We start from the raw sequence: 23,952 nt of genomic DNA, 5'->3' as shown, positions 1-23,952 counted from the left end.
AAGGAATATCACATAGCCCAAGTTGTGGAAAGTATAAAAATAAACAAGTGTAAATGATTTTTTTTTGAAACAAAACAAATGTAAATGGTTGAAATCAAAGATAATAGGTTATGATTTATCACAATTGTGGTGTTTTTTTTTTTTTTAAGAATGTCAACAATGGTGTTTTCATTCGATGACTTCTTTGACTAATCTCAGCACATCTTGACTCTAGATAAGTACTCTTAATTTAAAAAGAAAAATCACTACAAAGTATTTTGTGTGATATTTTCATGTCGCTATTTTAGAATATTGAATTTGGTATTGGAATAATTTATAATCTCCCAACAAATACAAAATAGCAATGACTTCAATCAATTTATATATATTATGCAAACCACTTAATTTAATAATTCGTTGTAATATAATACAATACTCAACATTGAGATAAACATTGTAATACACCACCACCCCCCACCCTAAAAAATGGTTAAAACCCTAATCATCCAATCATCAAACATCATCTTCGTTAATCTCGTTAAGAATCACGATTAATGCCACTATGAAAGCGTAATCAACACTGGGATAAACAGTGACCGCGAAATGGTCTAGATTAATTAAAATACTCTTAATAGTGTGTTTTTTGTGCATCTGCAGTAACAAAAATTGATTTATGATTAGTATATGTCCTTAAGTGATAATCCAATCAAACTAAAACATTATATACTCTTGTATATACTAGATGGTTTTTATTACCTGTGCAACAATGTTGTTAGTATCACCAGCATAAACAATACAAGATCGTCCCAACCAACTACCTTTGACTTTAAAATCACAAACATCTTCTTTGGTATTACCAGCTAGAAATACATCTAGTTTGGTCTTCAACTGCAATAGCGATGATTTTCTCAATGTAAATATAAGATCTTTAGAATTTGTGCTTTCTCCTCTGTAAGCTTCCCACCGATCATGCATACTCACTATCTGCGCCAATAGTACAACTTAATGAATCATTAAACAACACTTTATTGAGATATATGAAGTATAATGGATAATATGATTTTTTAACAATAAACATTACTCTAACATTTATATTTTTACTTTTTTTTCTGGTTTCAATCAACCAATTATTGAAATTCCCACACTAATAAGACTCCATTGAGCAAAACAATTTTTTGAGTTTATAGTGAATAACTTATATATGAGCTCTGAGTAAAATATATCATATTTCTCTTTGAAAAGATTTCAAAAATTAATCATCAACTAAATTATGAGTGGATAATTTTTAACTTACAAACTTTTATATAAAGAGTTTCAAGTTACAAAATATATAAATTTATAACACATACAATTGTTCATATTAAATATTATTGAAATATAATAAAGTAGCGTCTTATCTAAAAATAAAGTGCAACGCACAACTACGTGAGTCCACACTCGGATGTCCTACTAGTTATGTTTTAAAAAATAAAATATCGTATATATAAAAAAAATTCATCACAAAAATAAAATATTGAGCATTAAAATAAAAATCTGAAAGAAAATTAGTTTTTTAATAAAGTTGAAAGTACCTTGCGACGTAGGGTGGTTATGGGGTTACCAACAGCATCAACCAAGACACGGTGGTCACAGAGGGTTAAGAGAAAACCTTTCACTTTGAACACGACGTTGCCATTGACATCTTTAACGGCGAAGTTGTCTGCCATGGTCATTACCTTTTTCACGACCGCCAAATCCACCGGATACGGAACACAATATTGAGAGCCGAATATGGTGGGGGTGGGTGCCGGCATCGGTGGTTGATAAGGATAAGTCATATTGATGATTATAGGTCTTCAAAATTGTCTTTGTGATGAGATAAGATTCTTGTTTTGTTCTTTTTTGTTAATGTATGTGAGAATGAATAATGGGATGGAGAAATAATCTCTTTATATAGTAATGGTTTGATTGATTTTAACATGAATAAAAATAAGTTACAGAACATGAACATGAAGAAGATTACCAGGAAGGTGATTTGATGTAAATTAGTTGTGTGTGTGTGTGTGTGTGTGTGTGTGTGTGTATATATATATATATATATATATATATATATCACATTATCACTATTCTTATTTCTTATGTATTACCAGTTTTTTTTGACATATCTTGTCTTTTTTGGTCAATTTTTTGTGTGTGCGTGTGTTTATACTAAAACTAGCGCTTGTGTACACGTAGGGACAATAGAGATTGTAGCGACGATGATAAGAAGAAACAGAAATGGTCGACAAGTAATAATAAGTAGACTTGTTGCATTGGCACATTGTTATCTTGTCACACATTGTTGTTGGATTCTATAAATAATAAAATTGAATTTTTCTTTAAAAAAATATTGATTTTTTTTTCTTAACATAAGTACCGAAATTAGTTAGTCTTGATTTCAATTTTCACCTGAATATCGTAGGGTATTAGTTAAGGAAACAAATATAGTATAATATTTTTGAAATTGTTACTAAACTTTTAAAAGTGTAAAATATATTTTTCTCAATGCACTCTCTTTTTGTTTTCTTAACTAGTATCTCAGATATATTAGGGTTTTGTATATAATTAGTAATTGGTCCATTAGGTTAAATAATAAAAGAACGATCAGGGTTGAAAAATAAAATGTTCTCTTTATTTGATATAAATGGGAATTCTTATGAGTTTTAAAGTATAACATAATAAGTTTCAGTATAGTGTCATGGGCGGATCCTCCATTAGGCATTGTGTGGCTATATAAATACCAAATATTTTTCAGTTTCTTTTTTTACATATGAATGATTTCTATTGGAACAAAACGAAATAAAAACGAAGGATGCACATTTTTTTAGAGCAATAGGAAAAATAAAATGTTAGAGGAGATTGATAGTACATAATCTTTGATTTCATTTTCACACTAGTAACAATTTTTAGGGTTACAAAAGGATTTTGACTAATAAAACTACCAAAACAACTTTTTTATTTTGACAAAAAATTACTAAAATTATTATTTTGGGTAAAATAGTACAATCTTTAATTTCATTTTCACACTCTTCTCAGCTCTGTATCTCCTCTCTCTCTCTCTCTCTCTCTCTCTCTCTCTCTCTCTCTCTCTCTCTCTCTTTCTCTCTCTCTCTCCAACCATAATGTGTTCGTCTTGTCCAAAACCTGCGACTTCATTTGTACTATGATTGACAAAGGTAGATGAGAGGTTATGGGTTGGAGGTGGTGATGGCAAAAGACAACGACAACAAAAAAGGAAGAGGAGGGTGTTTGAAGAATGAATGAAGATGACGATGAAAGAGAAATAAGTTAGGACAGAGGGTGAATGGATCAAAGAAGATACATGTGAAGAAATAAGTGTCTAGTTATCATTTCTCTTTTTATTTTGTGCTCCTATCACAAAAAATATAAAATAACCCAAGTTGTGGAAAGTATAAAAATAAACGAGTGTAAATGGTTGAAATCAATGATAATAGGTTTTGATTTTTCACAACAGTGGCGTATTTTTTAGATTGTCAACGGTGGTGTCTTTATATGATTGCTTCTTCGACTAATATTAGCACATCTTGACTCTACATAAGTACTTTTTTTAAAATGAAAAAAATACTACAAAATATTTTGTGTGATATTTACATGTCATTATTTTAGAAAATTGAATTCGATATTCGGATAATTTATCATGTCTAAACTCTAAACAAATGCAAAATAGTCATGACTTCAATCAATATATATATATATATAATGCAAACGATGTTGTCCTCTTCACTTATCTCCTCTACAACCATCGTCGCCTAAATTATCTTCAGGCCATCGCCCTCCGTCGACAATCACTTGTTTATCTTATGCAAATATTCTCTCTCTCTCTCTCTCTCTCTCTCTCCTCTCTCTGATCCTAATATATTTGTCTTTTCCAAAACTTGCGACTTCATTTGTACTACAATTGACAAAGGCGGCGGAGAGGTTATGGGTTGGAGGTGGTGATGGCTACATACGGTGGCGAAGTCGGAAGAGGAAGAGGAGGGCGTTTATAGAGAGAAAGAAGGCAACAATCAAAGAGAGAGAAACTAGGACGGAGGGTGGATGGATCAGAGAACACGCATGTGAAGAAAGAGAAAAAGGGATATAGAAAGAGAAAAGTTTCAATGGGAAAATCCAATTACACCCATGTAACTATATGTAAATTATGAATTTGATCCTAGTGTTATATTTGTGTAAAAAATGTGTCTGATTATCATTTATCTTTTAATTTTGGGTTCCTATCACAAGGAATATAATATAGCCCAAGTTTTGGAAAGTATAAAAATAAACGAGTGTAAATGGTTGAAATCAAAGATAATAGGTTTATGATTTATCACAATTGTGGTGTTTTATTTTATAATGTCAAAAGTGGTGTATTCATAAGATGACTTCTTTGGCTAATCTAAGCAGATCTTGACTCTAGATAAGTACTCTTTATTTAAAAAGAAAAAGCACAACAAAGTATTTTGTGTGATATTTACATGTCGCTATTTTAGAATATTGAATTTAGTATTGGAATAATTTATAATCTCCCAACAAATACAAAATAGCAATGACTTCAATCAATTTATATATGTTACGCAAATCACTTAATTTAATAATTCGTTGTAATATAATACAATACTCAACATTGAGATAAACATTGTAATACACCACCACCCCCCACCAAAAAAAAATGGCAATACAATACCCAACATTTGATCAATATAAAACCCTAATCATCCAATCTCAATCATCATCTTCGTTAATCTCGTTAAGAATCGCGATTAATGCCACTATGAAAGCGTAATCAACATTGGGATAGACAGTGACTACGAAATGGTCTTTATCAATTAAAATACTCTGAATAGTGTGCTTTTTGTGCATCTGCAGTAACAAAAATATCCCAAAAATTGATTTATGATTAGTATATGTCCTTAAGTGATAATCCAATCAAAGTAAAACCTTATATACTCTTGAATTTACAAGATGCTTATTAATTACCTGTGCAACAATGTTGTTAGTATCACCAGCATAAATAATACAAGATCGTTCCAACCAACTACCTTTGACTTTAAAATCACAAACATCTTCTTTGGTATTACCAGCTAGAAACACATCTAGTTTGGTCTTCAACTGCAATAGCGATGATTTTCTCAATGTAAATATAAAATCTTTAGAATTTGTGCTTTCTCCTCTGTAAGCTTCCCATCGATCATGCATAGTCACTATCTGCACCACTAGTACAACTTAATGAATCATTAAACAACACTTTATTGAGATATATGAAGTATAATGGATAATATGAATTTTTAACAATAAATAACACTCTAGTATATATGTTTTTACTTTTTTTTTTTTTTTGGATTTCAATCAACCAATTATTGAAATTCACAAACTAAGACTCCATTGAGCAAAACCATATTTTTTTTTAGTTGATAATGAATAACTTTTTTTTTTCGTGCAGGAAATGAATAACTTACATATGAGCTCGTATGAGTAAAATAGATCATATTTCTCTTTGAAAAGATTACTAAAATTAATCATCAACTAAATTATAATTGCATAATTTTTAACTTAGAAACTTTAATATAAAGAGTTTCAAGTTACAAAATATATAATTTTACAACACATACATTTTTCGTATTAAATATTATTTAAATGTAATAAAGTTACGTCTTATCAAAAAATAAAGTTCAACATGCAACCACGTGAGTCTACTCTCGGATGTCCTACTCTTTATTTAAAAAATAAAATATCATATATGTAGAAAAACTCATCACAAAATTAAAATATTGAGCATTAAAATAAAAATATGAAAGCAAAGTTTCTTAATAAAGTTGTACATACCTTGCGACGTAGGGTGGTGATGGGGTTACCGGAGGCATCAACCAAGACACGGCGGTCACGGAGGGTTAAGAGAGAACCTTTCACTTTAAACACGACGTTGCCATTGACATCTTTAACGGTGAAGTTGTCTGCCATGGTCATTACCTTTTTCACGACCGCTAAATCCACCGGATAAGGAGCACAATATTGAGAGCCGAATATGGTGGTGGTGGGTGCCGGCATCGGTGGTTGATAAGGATAAGCCATGATGATGATGAAGAAGATTATAGATCTTCAAAATTGTCTTTGTGATGAGAACTGAGTCTTGTTTTGTTCTTTTTGGTAAATGTATGTGAAAATGAATAATGGGATTGAGAATGAATCTTTCTTATATAGTAACGGTTTAATTGATTTTTAGCATGAATAAAAGTAAGTTACAGAACATGAAGAAGATTACCAGGAAGGTGCTTTGATGTAAATTAGCTGTGTATATATTATTGTTCATATTTCTTATGGATTAAGATTTTTTGACAGATCTTATGGCTTAGAATATTGTCTTTTTTTGGTAAATTTTTTTGGACGTGTGTATATTAAATAAAACTAGAAGAAACATAAACGGGTGACAAGTTATAATAAACTAGACTTGTTTGGCACATTATTATATAGTCACACCTTGTTGTTGGATTCTATATTTAATAAATAATTAGTTTTGTTTTCTTGACAAAAAAAATTAGTTTTGTTTGTTTGTTTATCAACCTAAAAATAATCAACCATGAACCAAAAATTAGTTTTGTTTCTTAAAAAAAATTACTGTAATTAATTAGTCTGAATTCCAATTTTGACCCAAATATTGTGATTGTGCTGTTTTATTCCAATTTTTTTGAACAAGTCAAAATGAGATATATTAACACAATAAGTGACCCCCTGACACAAGGTTTGCTAAGGGAAGCCAACAAAAGTTAGTACAAAGGCAGCAGAGCTAAAAGCTAAGGCTAGCTGCCAAAAGTAACAAGGTAATTACAATGAAATGTCCATACATATTAGTGGTGTCGCCACCATTCATGGCAAGTGTAGGCAAAGTTTATCGATTTAGCCTTGAGCCAAGTAAAAGAGAGTAATTTGTTTTTCTCTAGCAGTTGACGTAGCTCTAAAAAATTATTGTTGAATATCCGATTGTTTACTTCTCTCCATATCGTCCAAACACATGCGAACCAGATGGTTTTCAAGAACAGATGTGCTTGTCTAGGGAAACCACCTAGCTGACCGAATTGGTAGTAATGGTCATGAGTGCCAGCAGTGCGACTGAAGAGATGTCAAGCCAGCTACGAATAGGTGTCCATAGTTGGATGAAATGACGGCATGTAATGAAAAGATGATCCGCCGACTCCTGAAAACCACAACCACTAAGGTAAAATTTTCCTTCAGTAGTGAGATTATTCTTTTATTCCAATTTAATCCCTAAATATTAATTTTTTGTTTTTTTAGGGGACAATTGATGTTTGTTATTTTGTGTTTGTGGCCATGTAATGCTAGCTCCAAACCGTTAAACTTAGGCAAACACCACCTGAAAAATAAAAGCGAAATTATATTTTTTAGGCTTAATAGCAGTTTTGGACCCCTATGTTTTAAGAAGTTGCGATTTTGGTCCCCTAACAAAATAAAATACAAAACCGCCCTAAGTATTGCCCCTTTTGCAGTTTTGGCCCCCAGGCCAATTTTGACAAAGTCAATGCACACGTGGACGCCACGTGTGTAAAAAAAATAGTTTTTTTATTTTTTAATTAAAAAAATTAATTTTTTTATTTTTTTTAAAAATAAAAAATTACACATGTGGTGTCCACGTCAGCTTTGACTTTGTCAAAATTGACCTGGGAGGCCAAAACTGCAATAGGGACAATACTTAGGGGGCGGTTTTGTATTTAATTTTGTTAGGGGGGCCAAAACTGCTATTAAGCTTATTTTTTATAATCCTTTTTCTGCAATTTTAGCACAATTTTCTCTCTAAAAGGAGACTAACAGCAGGGGGTAACAGTGAAATAGTTTATCAACTAAAATGATCTATTTGAAACATTTGAAACTTAAAGGACTAACTTGGAAATTATGTCAAACTAAAAGGACATAATTGAAATTTCAGAACTTAAAAGACTAACTTGAGAATTCTGTCAAACTAAAAGGACCAAAAATTGTATTTGACCTTCTTTTTACATATCCTTTCTCAAAACAAAACTACTATTTTTTTGCCTTTTCAAAACAATGATAAAATGTTGGTTCCAAACAGTTCACAAATAATCAGTTAAACATGAAAAGCGAAAATTCAAAAAGTCATTTATTCAAATTGATAGAAGATTTACATCGAACAACCCAAATTCAAAATTGCTACAATCAAATATGATGAATCTTTGAATAAACTCACAACATACATGTTAATAGGATACAATAATAAATTGCTTACAACTATGACAAAGGCTACAAATATGACAAAATTAAAGTGTTTGAAATACTTATGTTTATGAATCTCTAATGTTGAAGACACCAAAATTATTGATTGAATCTGCATTGAATTGAAATCTATCGATCTAAAGCGAGCGGACTCCGCAACAAAAAAAAAAACAACGTCGCATAAAGACACCAAACAAACCAAACGTTACACTAAGATGAAGATACAAATGTGTTGTTGGGACCCTATCCCTATTTATAGGTCTAACCCCAAAATACCTAAGTCTTGATCACGACGTATTACCGGCAAAGTCTACCTATAATCCTTTTCAAGAACAAAAAGAAACAATTTTGTGTTTGGTAAACTTAGTTTAAGTTCGGTTTGAAACCAAAAAAAAAGGTGTGCCAGACCTTTATCTCCATTATTTTCGATTCGAATAAACCACTAACAGTTCACTGCAATTTTATCAAACTCATAGCGGTTCAAGTTAGTTTAATTTTCTTCCTAAGCTAAACAATGAAATGTCCAAGATCAAAGGCAGATCGAATTTGTGGTCATGTGTGGCTAAAGCCACTCATCCATTTCCCAAAGTTTTTTTTGATAAATAAAACACACAACTATATAAAAACACTTCTCTCTCGCGCGAAACAAATAAGTGCAACATATTTGTTATGATTTATAAACTTTTTGAAGTTGATTTTGCTCTTATCGGTAACAATTGCAAGTGTTGGACATGTTTTGTCATCTACAAAAGTTGTGAACAGTCAACTATGTAACAAAATAAGTGATCAGTGACTACATGACCGTCTTGTAACTTATATAGAAAGAAATATTCTTTTAAAAGTGGATATGACACAATTTTCATTATAATTGAATTGCATTAAACAAAGTTATTTCTTTTTTTTTTTGATAAAAAACAAAGTTATTTCTTATTTTTAATATAACCTGCATTATTTTTTCTTTAAAATTTTAGACACACATATACCGAATGTTTAGATCCACCTATGCTTAGATCTCCTACGCATAGGTGGTGCACAATTTACAAATTATTAATAATAATATGGGAAATATTAACTTATGTCTTTAAGGCACAAGTTAATGATTCAAACATAGAAATAAATTATTGGAATGTGTGCATTTTATTTAATCTTTAATTTTTAAATGCATTGAATGCACAAAATTTAAGAAAACATTTCTTCTTTTGGGTTTCTTAACATGTGCCCTAAGGGCACAAGTTAACACTACCCTAATAATATGATTGAATAGTGCCATACAAAATTTGTATAATATTCACAAGTATATAGTCTTGTACCATGAACAAATTTATTTTCTATCATTAATTCAATAAATAAATCACATCATATTACATTTAATCTAATTGTAAGATTCGTTGTACCATACAATCAAAGAGCAAGATTCACCAGAACAACACTGTCTCTTGTTTCTCTGTTCCTTAACAAATCCAAAAATGGTGAGAAACCCATTATCCAAAACCGCAAACAAATACCTCAGAAAATTCAGAAAATGGCCACACTCACCTTACAAAACATCATGGCATCACAATTTTGGTGAACAACAAGCCATACAAATTCTCAAAAACGCAACAAAACAACCTCAAACACAAAACAACAACAACAACCCTTTTCTTCTTTCAACTCTCATTCACTCTTTCAAAGCATATAACACTGACCCATCTCCAAAAGCTTACTTTTTTCTCATCAAAACCATAACCAATAACAACACTTCACATTTACATGAAATTCCTCATATTTTAAACCATCTTGAACACAATGAGAAATTTGAAACACCTGAGTTTATATTTATGTATTTGATTAGATTCTATGGTTTTAATGATAGGGTTCAAGATGCTGTTGATTTGTTTTTTAGAATTCCGAGGTTTAGATGCACACCAACTGTTTGTAGTTTGAATTTGTTGCTTTCATTGCTTTGTAGGAAGAGGGAGTGTTTGAAAATGGTTCCGGATATTTTGTTGAAAAGTCGGGATTTGAAGATTCGTCTTGAGGAATCGAGTTTTTGGGTTTTGATTAAGGCGTTGTGTAGGATTAAGAGAGTTGATTATGCTATTAAGATGATGAATTGTATGGTAGAAGATGGTTATGGTTTGGATGATAAGATATGTTCTTTGATAATATCGTCGTTGTTTGAGCAAAATGATTTGACTAGCGTCGAGGCTTTGGTTGTTTGGGGAAATATGAGGAAACTAGGGTTTTGTCCGGGTGTAATGGATTGTACCAATATGATTAGGTTTTTGGTGAAGGGAGGGAAGGGTAAGGATGCTTTGGAGATTTTGAATCAGCTTAAGGAAGATGGAATTAAGCCTGATATTGTTTGTTATACTATTGTTTTGAGTGGAATTGTTAAAGAAGGTGATTATGTGAAGTTAGATGAATTGTTTGATGAAATACTTGTATTAGGACTCGTTCCTGATGTTTATACTTATAATGTGTATATAAATGGTTTGTGTAAGCAGAATAATTTTGATGAGGCACTTAAGATTGTTGTTTCTATGGAAAAATTAGGATGCAAACCAAACGTGGTTACTTATAATACTTTATTAGGTGCATTGTGTATGAATGGAGATTTAGGTAAGGCAAAGAGGGTAATGAAGGAGATGAGGTTGAAGGGTGTTGAGCTAAACTTGCATACATATAGGATCATGCTTGATGGTTTGATTGGTAAAGGTGAGATTGGTGAAGCATGTGTTTTCTTGGAGGAAATGTTGGAGAAGTGTTTTTATCCTAGATCTTCAACATTTGATAGTATCGTACATCAAATGTGCCAAAAGGGTTTGACTAGTGATGCACTTGTGTTGATGAATAAAATTGCTGAAAAAAGTTTTGATCCAGGAGCCAAGGTTTGGGAAGCACTGCTTCTTAACTCAGAATCTAAGGTTGCCTATTCGGAAACCACATTTGTTGGATTGTTGAGGCTAAAATAATCTGTTACCGACTGGGCCAGGCCCATATGAGCTTGACCTCTGCGCCACGTATGCAAATGCGATACGCGCGGAGCATAATCTTAGTGACAAAATGAGAGGCCTGATTTTGAAGTGTATTGGCTCTCATTCTTTGGAGTGTTTGGATGAGGGAATGTAATTTTTTGAAGGAATTGAAATGACTTGCACACCTAAATACCTTGTTTGGATAAAATATTCTCTCTCCGTCTCTTGAGCTTTCTCGAGCTTCCTTGAGGTTCTCTCTCTCCAGTAACACACCCTCCTTCATCATTCATGCGTATGCTTCATTCTTTTATCTTCACTCTGGTTTTACAAGTGATTCCTGTTTTATTCTTTAATTTTACTTCTTTGAGTATTTTGCTGTGATTCAGCTTTGTTTTTACTTGTTTTGCTGTTTGAATTGATTTCGTAATGTTCGATTGAAATTGAACCTTAGCATGTTTGATTTGAAGGAACAGAGACACGGTTACGAACTTCAATCATATTGGATTTTTGTTTTTCAAATTTTTGGATTGTTTGAGTATTTAGGGTGGAACATGAATGAATTCACTTTGATTGATGTTCATTAATTTTGTGTGGATCATGCATGAATTCACCGAAGTTGCAGCTGCTACTTCACTCATAGTGTAACCTTTCGTCATTAACTAAACTAGTAGTGTCATTTGCCATTGCCAGAGCTACTGTTTGCATGTTACCAAAGAAGCTACAATTTCAATAGTGTAGGAAACACCATTTAAACTAAATTGAAACCTATACACTCATAGAGAAATCACTTGAGGCTACTCTGGTTGAATTTAGAGCACAATCAAAACAGTTTTTAGCAGATATGTAAGTACTTAATGCTTTAAATTGTTAAGATAATCGTGTTTCTTGTATTTGGAAAAATGAGTAGATTATCATGATATCACGAGCTTCTAAACTCATGTGTTGGTTGGTTAATGTCTAAGATATTTTATGATTTTGATACCTTGTTTTCCTTGTCTATGACACACAAATGTTTGTTTTGAAATGAGGTAAACAATATAAGAAATTAGTGGTTGGTTTTGAAGCAACTTCTGCCCCTCTTGTTCTTTCAGGTTTTGTAGTTGCTTCTGCTAATGGCCTTGCAGTTTCTCTGTCTTATGCTTTCTTCTTGGTTTGCTGTACATACACTTATAATTTAACGAGTAAGTTGCTACCTAAGCCCAGGCCTACTCCTCAGGGACAGGGTCCCCTGCTACTTGAAGCAGAGAGAGACAAAGAGCATGGAGTGGTTGTTGTTTTAGAGGAATGTGGAGATGAGGTGAAAGAGGGTGGTGATATAGCGGCAGGAGAGATGAAAAAAGAAACAAAAGGGCTATTAGAAAAAAAAAAAAAAATCAGAGATGAGGGTAGGACTGATATGAGAGGAGAAGATGCAAAAGGGATTCCTAGTGGAACAGTGAAATTCATCATGAATCATGATATTGGTCCAGTTATTGAAAATATGAAAGTAGCACAGGAAGACAAACTGGGTTTGGGGATTGATGGAGAAATTAGGAATCAAGCAGATTCAAGAGTATGCTAGGAGACGGGTTCAGTCAGTCAAGACCCAATGATAGTAAGGATAGTGTCTGCAATGAGGTTAAGTGTAAGATCATGTTTATGGTGTTGGCTAAGGGCTACTAATCATGACTTTGTCCCTTGGATTTGCTTATCTGAATATTATCATATGATTTTGGACACACTTTTGTCACTGTCAGGCTATTTACTCTAGCTTCACGGTGCTTCTCTCTTCTCGCGGCGCTTCTCCTGTTCCCTTGGTTTTGATTGCTTGCTTCAACTTTGTGGTACTCAAAAAACCGCAGGAGACGTTCTATGCGTCATGAACTTCAATGCCTCCAGTACGTATGGTTGCCTTTGATTCTTTGTGTTCAACCCTAATGCTAGTTGCAGTAACATTGTAGTTGTTGTTTGTGTGTTTTCTCTTGCACGTATATATCATTTAAGAATCTCTTGTTGTAGAGTAGACTACATGGTTTGTCCTATTAGATTACGTTGTATCCATATAGAATTAACAGCATAATGCTTATAGTTTCAAATGGTTTTGACATTGTGCACAAACATTCGCCATCGAGTTTATTTTCAATACCTTTGCTTTTAAGTTCTGTAAAGCATTTCCATTCAGTAGAAATTTTATGTGTAGTAAATTGAAATGTTTTTGAGGTGAGATGTTTAAAGATCATGCATGGAGTCAAATTTACGATAACATTTCGTTCTTATCATTTCCCTATGAGAAGTGAGAAATAATAAGAGGCTTGATACAAAGTTGGGAAAAAGCATTGTGTTAACAAACTAGGTCTATGTTCAGAGGAATAAGGATGGTGGTAGAAGTTTACTGGATTAGGACTCGAAGCCGTTACTAGAAGCCAATTAAAGGAATATATAGTGAATAAATAGATAAGTGAGGGAATATATAGAAATATAGCTCTATAGATAATTAATTGTATTGTAGTAACCAAGAGATAATAAATACGGAACAAAAAAGGTTAAATTACACATTTAGTCCCTTAACTTATTTTATGATTTCACTTTGGTCCCATAATTATCTTTTGTTCTGTTTTGTTCTTTTAACTTTACTATTAGTAGTTATATTTGTCCTTTCGATTAGTTTTCAACCTCGAGCGTTGGAGGTGAAAAGAAAGAGAGAAAGAAAATGAAAATTATCAGATGCTGTGAGTGTGCCTGTGAGTGTGCCGTAAAATCTGGTATGCTTCTCAAATCCAATGTTTGGGGTTGAAAACTAATTGAAATGACTAATATGACTAACAAAAGTGAAGTTAAACGGAACAAAAAATAATTATGGGACCGAAGTGAAACCACAAAATAAGTTAAAGGACCAAATGTGTAATTTAGCCAGCAAAAAAAGTCAGTTTGCAAGTGTTTTATGAAAGGATTTACTTTTACTTAGAGGGAGAGTCCATGTCATACAACCTGATATAACATGCAATGACTCTCAGGATTCTCGCATAGTTGGTAAAGAAACCCAGAAAGAGTGATTTTTGTATTTTAAGTTGTTCTTATAGCATGCAAAGACTCAATGAAGAATTTTCTGTTTTGCACCAGATAACATGTTATCTGCAGCTCTATAATATTGTCTGAGATTGCAGCTTCACTAACATCGTTGAGAATTGATAACTTGCATATTTGCTCTAATGTATGTCCATCTCTATGTAGTGTCAATTGGTAACTACTGTTTATGTATGAATATGTTGCGCACAAAATCATGATCTTTGATTGCTTAGTGGTTTGATTAGGACTTAAACAATGCATTGAAGCTTGTTTGTTACCATTAATATTATGTATGTATTTACATTGTGTGTATATTTCTGATTGTCATGGCCAAAGTAAAAAAGTTCATTTTGACTATTCTTTGATAGATTTAGGGAAGAACTTAAATTTCCTGTGTTATTAATGTATGAATTTTTGTGTTTTTGTGTTCAAGTTTACATTGATCATTTGATTATCTAATATGTATGTGTATACAGCATTGCATTACTGCTCTTGTTAGTATACCTGTGTTTAATTTCTGTCATTTTCATTTTAAGATTGATACTTTGTTTTACTTGACTTGATACATCTTTATAATGCATACTTTCACTTCTCTTGACACATCTTTTGCTCTAAAAAATTCTGGTTCTCCAAGTTATTATGCCTTTTCTAACTTCGTGATTTGATTTGTGCAGTTGACATTTGGAGGATGACAATTTGAGTTGGACTATAAAGCTATATTTGTGTATAAGACGTTTATTTTGGGAATTATTACACTTAATAGTTATCTATAGATTATATTTAATTTGTGTATAGACATTCATTAAAAAAAAAAAAAGAAAAAACGAGTAGAATAATATTATTTTTTTTGAGGAAGTAAAATAATATTTATTGATTGATACATTTGGTATATTTTATTTTATTATATGATAGTCACAAACCGGGGAAAAATAATATACGTGTGTTTTATGTTTGTATATATACTTACAACTGTTATATTACTCAGTCAATTTTTTTTTTTAAGTGTCGTTTAAGTACAAATTTTGGTTTTAATACAAATTTTATGTGTAATCTTAAATGCAGATTTACTCCCTCTATTTTCATTGAATTTGGATTTTGCCCTCTATTTTAAAACTCGGAATTTACCCCCAATTTTAATTGAATCTGGATTTTGCCCCCATTAATTTAAAACTTGGAATTTTACCACCACCACCACCACGGTTTTATGTTTTTCACCCCAACCACATTTGAGTTTATATTTGGTTAATGATCTCCAGAGTTATCCCGGTGACCTTAGGTCAGTTGATAAGGATAATGCATAATATATGCAAGATCAAGTTAACAAAATTAAATCATCTTCAGTTTTTTTTCTTCCAGTTATATCTCACTTTTCCTAATCCAATAATTGATTAACTTTGTTTAAAGAATATATATAGTGAGAGAGAGGGAGGGAGGGAGGGGGAGAGAGATGAATGCGTGAGATTAGTGCAACACGAACAACGTGGGAGAAAAAGCAAAAGAGAATTCAAATTCATAGTTAACAAAGTAGAGACATCCCCTCCAAAATATCAAAACCAAAGTATAGACATGGAGTCTTCAACCTCGATATGGAAAGCATAATCGCCAATTATCCTCTATCGTTTTTTCTTCTTAATTTATCATTAAGTATATTTATGAGTTACATATTTCTGCAAATAAACATATATGTATTTGTTCAAACAGCCTACCGGCTAGAATAACACTCCTAAGTTTGAATAAGTGGAAATCACATGTTAGAATACAAGTCCCAACACATTAAGTGTTCTTATAACTACCAAATGAATTGTATTTTAACACAGGATTTTACACACACACAATGGCAAAATTGCTACATACATTAGTGGAAATAGGGGATACAAAGACCTTTATTCATAACCAGTTACAACGAAAAGCCGAAAACCATTTTCAAAATGTGACGCGGTAACATTTTTGCAATCACGTTGAAGTTGACAAACACTCAAAGCCGGATTTTCAAAACAACCGGCTTATAACACCTTGACGCGGTGACATTTTTGCGATTAAGAACAAAATTAGAAATGTTGTCCATCATTAAGACTAACCAGACTGAACAACATAACTCTATAGCCAGTCTTACGTTATTTACTACTGCAAAGTCCCTATCTGAATTATATTTTCTTATCTCTATTCTTTACTGCAAAGCACATGATAGGTTACTTTCAATAGAGTTGTAGAGCTCTAAACGTGTGTGCAGAACTTATGGCAAACATGCAAGGTCTTGAGATCACTTGGATCTTTCTTTTTCATCCTCGTTTTCCTTGCAAGTGTGAATTAGATTTGAAGTTATCACATAGATCTGCCATATCTGCAATTACCTCAACTATATGGTATTTTATTTAAGGACCACATAACATAAGTTAGACTAGTCTACATCAACCTTATAAGATATGAAAGTGGAATTGAATGCAAGCTTGAAAGAAAAGTGATTTTTAGTAGAGCAAGTTTAAAACTTAAGAATCAATCAAAATAATTTTACATAGACTACGTAATATAATCAGTAGAATTCACTTGGTTGTGTCATGTGCTCTGTAACAAAAGTACAATTTTGAGTCAAAGTTCCACTTCACATTCCATCACTTTATTCATTATATGCATTTACGCACAATCTTGGTTCACACATTTATTCAACATCAAAAAAATGCTTGCACTTTTGGTCTTTTTTTTTTTTTAATGAACTAAACATTACATGTGCTTAATTACGTTGATAAATCATTTGAGTTAGATAGAACTGCAATACAAAGCTCTCCCTAAAAAAATTTAACATGTTACATTTTAAGAGTTGGATTTAAACTCAAAACATTTGATTAAGATGAAATAAATCATGTATCATCTCATCCAAATTCTTTTAGATAGTCCTCTTATTCTATACATAACTAAATATAACAAAACTCACATTTTTGTTGTTGTTGCATACACATTTTTTTTCGTCTTTATTTCATTATTTCAATCTTCCATGGTGGAGTTTGTGTTAATTTAGATGTATATTTTTTTTTATTAAAGGAGTATAAATTTTTGCGTAAGCAAAAGAGAGATGAATGTACAAACTATTGTCTCGTGATTTTTATTTATGGCTATAAATAGCCTTGCATGCTTCAACATATTCATTCATTCATCATTTCTCATTCTTTCTTACTTTTTCCTTCTCTCTTTTTAGTTAAGAGTGCTTATGATATCACGGTCACTGCTGACCTCTCATACAATCCTTGAAATTGCTTTGTAGTTTATGCGGGAATTGTACGACGATCAGCAAAGACCTTTGATATATATTAGCTAAGAATCGCGATTAATGCCACTATGAAAGCGTAATCACCATTGGGATAAACAGTGACTGCGAAATGGTCTTTATCAATTAAAATACTATGAATAGTGTGCTTTTTGTGCATCTGCAGTAACAACAATATTACAAAAATTGATTTATGATTACTATATTTCCTTAAGTGATAATCCAATCAAAGTAAAACCTAATATACTCTTGTATATACTATATGTGTTGGGTTTGTAGACATGTGTTGGCTACATTTTGTTAAAACAATAGTTCTAGCGAGATGTCAGACAAGATGTCTTAATATGTTGGTACGACATCATAGCGTGCCTTGTTCCGCTTACTTGGAGATTTATTTAAAACGTGAAGATTCCTGAATATTCTCTGAAGATTTGATTCACGTGAATTGTTGTCCAAGAAGCGTGTGATTCTAGAAGCTACAGAGGTCGCTTTATGTATTACCATATTTCCTAAAATGGATGTCGTGACATTTAAGGAAATAATATATTTGCTCTTAGAAAATTATGAAGACTGAATATATGATTTGGTCTGCTGATTCTTTAGCCTATGACGAAAATGCCATGTTGCTGAATGGCTATATAAAGGAAGACTCAAACCCTTGTGAAGTACCGAAGTCATCATATCAAAGAAAGAGTCTTTTAGTGTTTCTTGTTTTTGTTAAGCCTTGTGCTTTATTGTATACCTCTCTGGTTGCTGCTATTGAATATCAAAAGCACACAGTTGGTTTGCTATAGTTGAGTTGTATTGGATCAAAACCATCGGTTGATAAAAAAATATTATTAGGATTTTTCAATCCTTGATGTGAGCCACTCTTGTATCACGTTGATGCATAAAGCTGGACTGTAGTTGAGTTGTAAAACTCTGAATCATTCAAAGCTTGTAAGCAAGAGCTAATTCTTTGTCTAGGAGAGTGTCTCCATTTATGTTACTTTAAGGACGGTCACTGGATCTGTGACTAAGAGGAAGTGAGAGGGGGATCTCTCATATCTAGGACTAGTGAGAGTCTTAGGTAGAAATTGCACGGGTAGTGATTAAGTGAGAAGGCAGTGAACTGGGTTGTTCACGTGTGAACCGGGGTTGGTTTACATAGTACTTTGAATTGATACTATATTATAGTGAATTTCCTTCCTGGCTAGGTAGCCCCCAGATGTAGGTGAGGTTGCACCGAACTGGGTCAACAAATATTTTGTGTTCTTCCTTCCCTGCACTCTACTTTATTACTGTTCATTTGTTATTTGTGCGGTTACGATGTCTTGACACTGCAGTTCATCATTTTTGATGTCCTGGCATCGTATACGACATATGTCCTCTACATTCCGGAATTTCAATTGGCATCAGAGCAGACACCCTGTTGTATTTTTGGGTGAGCTCCAGGGTTAGATCAATTCTGGTCATATGGACAACCTAAAGGAAGGAAGAGCTATCAATGACAGACCCGAGGAGACGAACAAAAGCATGGCTATCATATCCAACACTGATGAGGAAGTTGTTCAATGTGAAATGGATACTGATGAAGGCATCTCAGATGCAATGGTGCTTCTTGGTAGGCAGTTCTACCAGGTTCTGAAAAGATTAAACAGGAAGTCAAGACCAAATGTCAAGAACATGTCGTTCGACATCAGCAAGAACAGTGTAGGTCAATGCAAGGTCAGAAAAGAAGAAAAGCAAAACCAAGGGAAATGTGCTCAATGTCACAAGTGTAAAGGTTTTGGAATTGTGTACTAAACTTTTAAAAGTGTAAAATATATTTTTCTCGATGCAATATCACTTTGTTTTCTTAACTAGTGTCTCTGATACATTAGGTTTTAGTATATAATTAGTAATTGATCCATTAGGTTAAATAATAAAAGAACCATTAGGGTTGAAAAATAAAATATTCTCTTTATTTGATATAAATGGGAATTCTTATGAGTTTTAAAGTATAACATAATAAGTTTCAGTTTAGGGGCATGGGCAGATCCTCCATTAGGCATTGTGTGGCTATAGAAACCCCAAATCTTTTTCAATTTCTTTGTTTACATATGAATGATTTATATTGGAACCAAATGAAATAAAAGCGAATGATGCACATTTTTTTAGAGCAATAGGAAGAATGAAATGTTAAAGGAGGTTGATAGTACATAGTCTTTAATTTTATTTTTACACTAGTAACAATTTTTAGGGTTACAAAAGGATTTTGACTAATAAAACTAGGCAAAATAAAACTACCAAACAACTTTTTATTTTGACAAAAAATTACTAAAACTGTTGTTTTGGGTAAAATAGTATATAGTCTTTAATTTCATTTTCACACTCTTCTCAGATTTATATCTTCTCTGCAACTCTCTCTCTCTCTCTCTCTCTCTCTCTCTCTCTCTCTCTCTCTCTCTCTCTCTCTCGTGTCCGTCTTGTCGAAAACCTGCGACCTCATTTGTACTACAATTGACAAAGGCGGATGAGAGGTTATGGGTTGGAGGTGGAGATGGCTATAGACGGTGGCAACGACAGAGGAAGAGGAGGGTGTTTGAAGAAAGAAAGAAGATGACGATGAAAGAGAAAGAAGTTAGGACGGAGGGTGGATGGATCAAAGAAGAAACATATGAAGAAAGAGAAAAGAGGATGATAAAAAGAGAGAAGTTTCAGTAGAGAAAAGCAAATTATGCCCCTGAAATTAAATGGAAATTATGAGTTTGACCCTAGTGTTGTGTTTGTGTCAAAAAATAAGTGTTTGGTTATCATTTCTCTTTTTATTTTGGGTTCCAATCACAAGAAATATAACATAGCCCAAGTAGTGGAAAGTATAAAAATAAACGAGTGTAAATGGTTGAAATCAAAGATAATACGTTTTGATTTTTCACAACAGTGGTGTTTTTTTTAGAATGTCAACGGCGGTGTCTTTATACGATGGCTTCTTCGACTAATCTTAGCACACCTTGACTCTAGATAATTACTTTTTTTAAAAAGAAAAAATACTACAAAGTATTTTGTGTGATATTTAAATGTCATTATTTTGAAATATTGAATTTGGTATTCGGATAATTTACCATGTCTAAACTCTAAACAAATATAAAATAGTTGTGACTTACATCAATTTATATATATTATGCAAACCACGTTATCCTCTTCACTTATCTCCTCTACAAGTAGCCTAAATTATCATCAGGCCATCACCTTCCGTCGACAACCACTCGTTTATCCTATGCAAATATTTCTCTCTCTCTCTCTCTCTCTCAACAACTCAATCTCTCTCTCTCTCTGATCCTAATATATTTGTCTTGTCTAAAACCTGCGACTTCATTTGTACTACAATTGACAAAGGCGGTGGAGAGGTTATGGGTTGGAGGTGGTGATGACTACATACGGCGGCAATCAAAGAGAGAGAAGCGTTTGTAGAAAGAAAGAAGGCGACAATCAAAGAGAGAGAAGCTAGGACGAAGGGTGGATGGATCAGAGAACACGCATGTGAAGAAAGAGAAAAAAAGGATATAAAAAGAGAAAAGTTTTAGTAGGAAAAGTCAATTATGCCCATGTAACTATATGGAAATTATGAATGTAACCCTAGTGTTGTATTTGTGTCAAAAATATGTCTGATTATCATTTCTCTTTTTATTTTGGGTTCCTATCACAATGAATATAACATAGCCTAAGTTGTGGAAAGGATAAAAATAAACGAGTGTAAATGGTTGAAACCAAAGATAATAGGTTTTGATTTATCACAATTGTGGTGTTTTTTTTATAATGTCAACATTGGTGTCTTCATACGATGACTTCTTTGACTAATCTTAGCACATCTTGACTCTAGATAAGTACTATTTATTTAAAAAGAAAAAATACTACAAAGTATTTTGTGTGATATTTACATGTCGCTATTTTAGAATATTGAATTTGGTATTCGAATAATTTATAGTGTCGAACAAATACAAAATAGCCACTTCAATCAATTTACACACACACACACACACACACATATATATATATATATATATATATATATATATATATATATATATATATATATTATGCAAACCACTTAGTTTAACAATTCGTTGTAATATAATACAATACTCAACATTGAGATAAACATGGTAATACACCCCCACCCCCCCCCCCCCCCCCCCCCCCCCCCCAAAAAAAAAATGGCAATACAATACTCAACATTTGATCAATATAAAACCATAATCATCCAATCATCAATCATCATCTTCGTTAATCTCATTAAGAATCGCGATTAATGCCACTATGAAAGCGTAATCAACATTGGGATAAACAGTGACCGCAAAATGGTCTTTATCAATTAAAATACTTTGAATAGTGTGCTTTTTGTGCATCTGCAGTAACAACAATATCACAAAAATTGATTTATGATTAGTATATTTCCTCAAGTGATAATCCAATCAAAGTAAAACCTAATATACTTTTGTATATACAAGATGCTTTTTAATTACCTGTGCAACAATGTTGTTAGTATCACCAGCGTAAATAATACAAGATCGTTCCAACCAACTACCTTTGACTTTAAAATCACAAACATCTTCTTTGGTATTACCCGCTAGAAAAACATCTAGTTTGGTCTTCAACTGCAATAGCGATGATTTTCTCAATGTAAATATAAGATCTTTCGAATTTGTGCTTTCTCCTCTGTAAGCTTCCCACCGATCATGCATAGTCACTATCTGCACCAATAGTACAACTTGATGAATCATTAAACAACACTTTATTGAGTTATATGAGGTATAATGGATAATATGAATTTTTTAACAATAAACATTACTCTAACATTTAAGTTTTTACTTTATTTTTGGGTTTCATCAACCAATTATTGAAATTCACACACTAAGACTCCATTGAGCAAAACTATTTTTTTTAGTTGATAGTGAATAACTATTTTTTTTCTGCAGAAAGTGAATAACTTATATATGAGCTCGTATGATGAGTAAAATAGATCATATTTCTCTTTGAAAAGATTACTAAAATTAATCATCAGCTAAATTTAAATTGCATAATTTTTAACTTACAAACTTTGATATAAAGTGTTTCAAGTTACAAAATATATAATTTTACAACACATACAATTTTTCATATTAAATATTATTAAATGTAATAAAATTACGTCTTATCTAAAGATAATGCTCAACGTGCAACCACGTGAGTCCACACTTGATGTCCTACTCTTTATTTTAAAAAATAAAATATCATATATGTAGAAAAAATCATCACAAAATTAAAATATTGAGCATTAAAATAAAAATATGAAAGCAAAGTTTCTTAATAAAGTTGTACGTACCTTGCGACGTAGGGTGGTGATGGGGTTACCGGAGGCATCAACCAAGACACGGCGGTCACGGAGGGTTAAGAGAGAACCTTTCACTTTAAACACGACATTGCCATTGACATCTTTAACGGTGAAGTTGTCTGCCATGGTCATTACCTTTTTCACGACCGCCAAATCCACCGGATAGGGAGCACAATATTGAGAGCCGAATATGGTGGTGGTGGGTGCCGGCATCGGTGGTTGATAAGGATAAGCCATGATGACGATGAAGAAGATTATAGGTCTTCGAAACTGTCTTTGTGATGAGAACTGAGCCTTATATTGTTCTTTTTGGTAAATGTATGTGAGAATGAATTTTGGGATTAAGAATGAATCTTTTTATATAGTAATGGCTTGATTGATTTTTAGCATGAATAAAAGTAAGTTACAGAACATGAAGAAGATTACCAGAAAGGTGCTTTGATGTAAATTAGTTATGTATATATTATTGTTCATATTTCTTATGGATTAAGATTTTTTTGACAGATCTTATGGCTTAGGATATTGTCTTTTTTTGGTAATTTTTTTTTGGGCGTGTGTATAAAATAAAACTAGAAGAAACAGAAACGGATGACAAGTTATAATTAACTAGTTGACACATTGTTATCTAGTCACACCTTGTTGTTGGATTCTATATTTAATGAAATTAGTTTTGTTTCTTTGTTTATCAACCTAAAAAAAAAATCAACCATGAACAAAAAATTAGTTTTGTTTCTTAAAAAAATACTGTAATTAATTAGTCTGAATTCCAAATTTGACCTAAATATTGTGATTGTGCTGTTTTATTCCAATTTAATCCCTAAAAAATGATTTTTATTTGGACAAAACTTAGGTACAAATTCTTTAAGTGCTTTTCCTATGGTTCTTAACTAAAAATACACCTTTTTTGGATATAACAAACTATGAGAAATCTATGGATTTGAGAAAATCATGGTAAATTTAGTTAAGAACCATACGAAAAGCACCTAAGGAATTGTACTAAGTTTTTTCCTTTTTATTTTTCTTGAGGGGACAATTCATGTTTGTTATTTTGTGTGTATGCTATATTTGTGTATAAGACGTTTATTTTGGGAATTATAACACTTAATAGTTACTTT

The 23,952-nt window shown here is 32.3% G+C and overlaps 4 protein-coding genes across 5 annotated transcripts; 1 reads left to right on the top strand and 3 right to left on the bottom strand.

Moving 5' to 3' along the window:
* Positions 1–344: 344 nt before the first annotated feature.
* Positions 345–1,922, bottom strand: LOC146908288 (protein LURP-one-related 10-like). The gene is made up of 3 exons (XM_085722993.1): positions 1,551–1,922; positions 736–963; positions 345–630 (listed from the first exon to the last, which is right to left on the bottom strand). Exons 1-3 carry the CDS (start codon positions 1,794–1,796, stop codon positions 493–495), a joined length of 612 nt encoding a protein of 203 aa, XP_085579119.1. The 5' UTR covers positions 1,797–1,922; the 3' UTR covers positions 345–492.
* Positions 1,923–4,587: 2,665 nt separating this feature from the next.
* Positions 4,588–6,220, bottom strand: LOC146908287 (protein LURP-one-related 15-like). The gene is made up of 3 exons (XM_085724217.1): positions 5,824–6,220; positions 4,978–5,205; positions 4,588–4,860 (listed from the first exon to the last, which is right to left on the bottom strand). The coding sequence occupies exons 1-3, from the start codon at positions 6,067–6,069 to the stop codon at positions 4,723–4,725; spliced, it is 612 nt and encodes a 203-aa protein (XP_085580343.1). The 5' UTR covers positions 6,070–6,220; the 3' UTR covers positions 4,588–4,722.
* Positions 6,221–9,630: 3,410 nt separating this feature from the next.
* Positions 9,631–15,059, top strand: LOC146908286 (Pentatricopeptide repeat (PPR) superfamily protein). Of its 2 annotated transcripts, none has more exons than XM_085726064.1 (2): positions 9,631–11,493; positions 14,921–15,059. In XM_085726064.1, the coding sequence occupies exon 1, from the start codon at positions 9,708–9,710 to the stop codon at positions 11,196–11,198; it is 1,491 nt and encodes a 496-aa protein (XP_085582190.1). In that variant the 5' UTR covers positions 9,631–9,707; the 3' UTR covers positions 11,199–11,493; positions 14,921–15,059. The 2 variants fall into 2 exon arrangements, with proteins under 2 accessions (XP_085582190.1, XP_085582191.1); XM_085726065.1 differs by lacking the exon at positions 14,921–15,059 and adding an exon at positions 12,293–12,506 and having other exon boundaries at positions 9,631–11,451.
* A 6,608-nt stretch (positions 15,060–21,667) lies between these two features.
* On the bottom strand, positions 21,668–23,313 carry LOC146908285 (protein LURP-one-related 15-like). The gene is made up of 3 exons (XM_085724374.1): positions 22,829–23,313; positions 21,990–22,217; positions 21,668–21,872 (listed from the first exon to the last, which is right to left on the bottom strand). The coding sequence occupies exons 1-3, from the start codon at positions 23,072–23,074 to the stop codon at positions 21,735–21,737; spliced, it is 612 nt and encodes a 203-aa protein (XP_085580500.1). The 5' UTR covers positions 23,075–23,313; the 3' UTR covers positions 21,668–21,734.
* Between the last annotated feature and the right edge of the window lie 639 nt (positions 23,314–23,952).

This window comes from Medicago sativa, chromosome 7 (genome assembly GCF_051527215.1).
Source record: "Medicago sativa cultivar Bolivia chromosome 7, Bolivia_mono, whole genome shotgun sequence".
Taxonomy (NCBI): Eukaryota; Viridiplantae; Streptophyta; class Magnoliopsida; order Fabales; family Fabaceae; genus Medicago; species Medicago sativa.
This window is presented reverse-complemented; position numbering and strand designations above follow the sequence as displayed.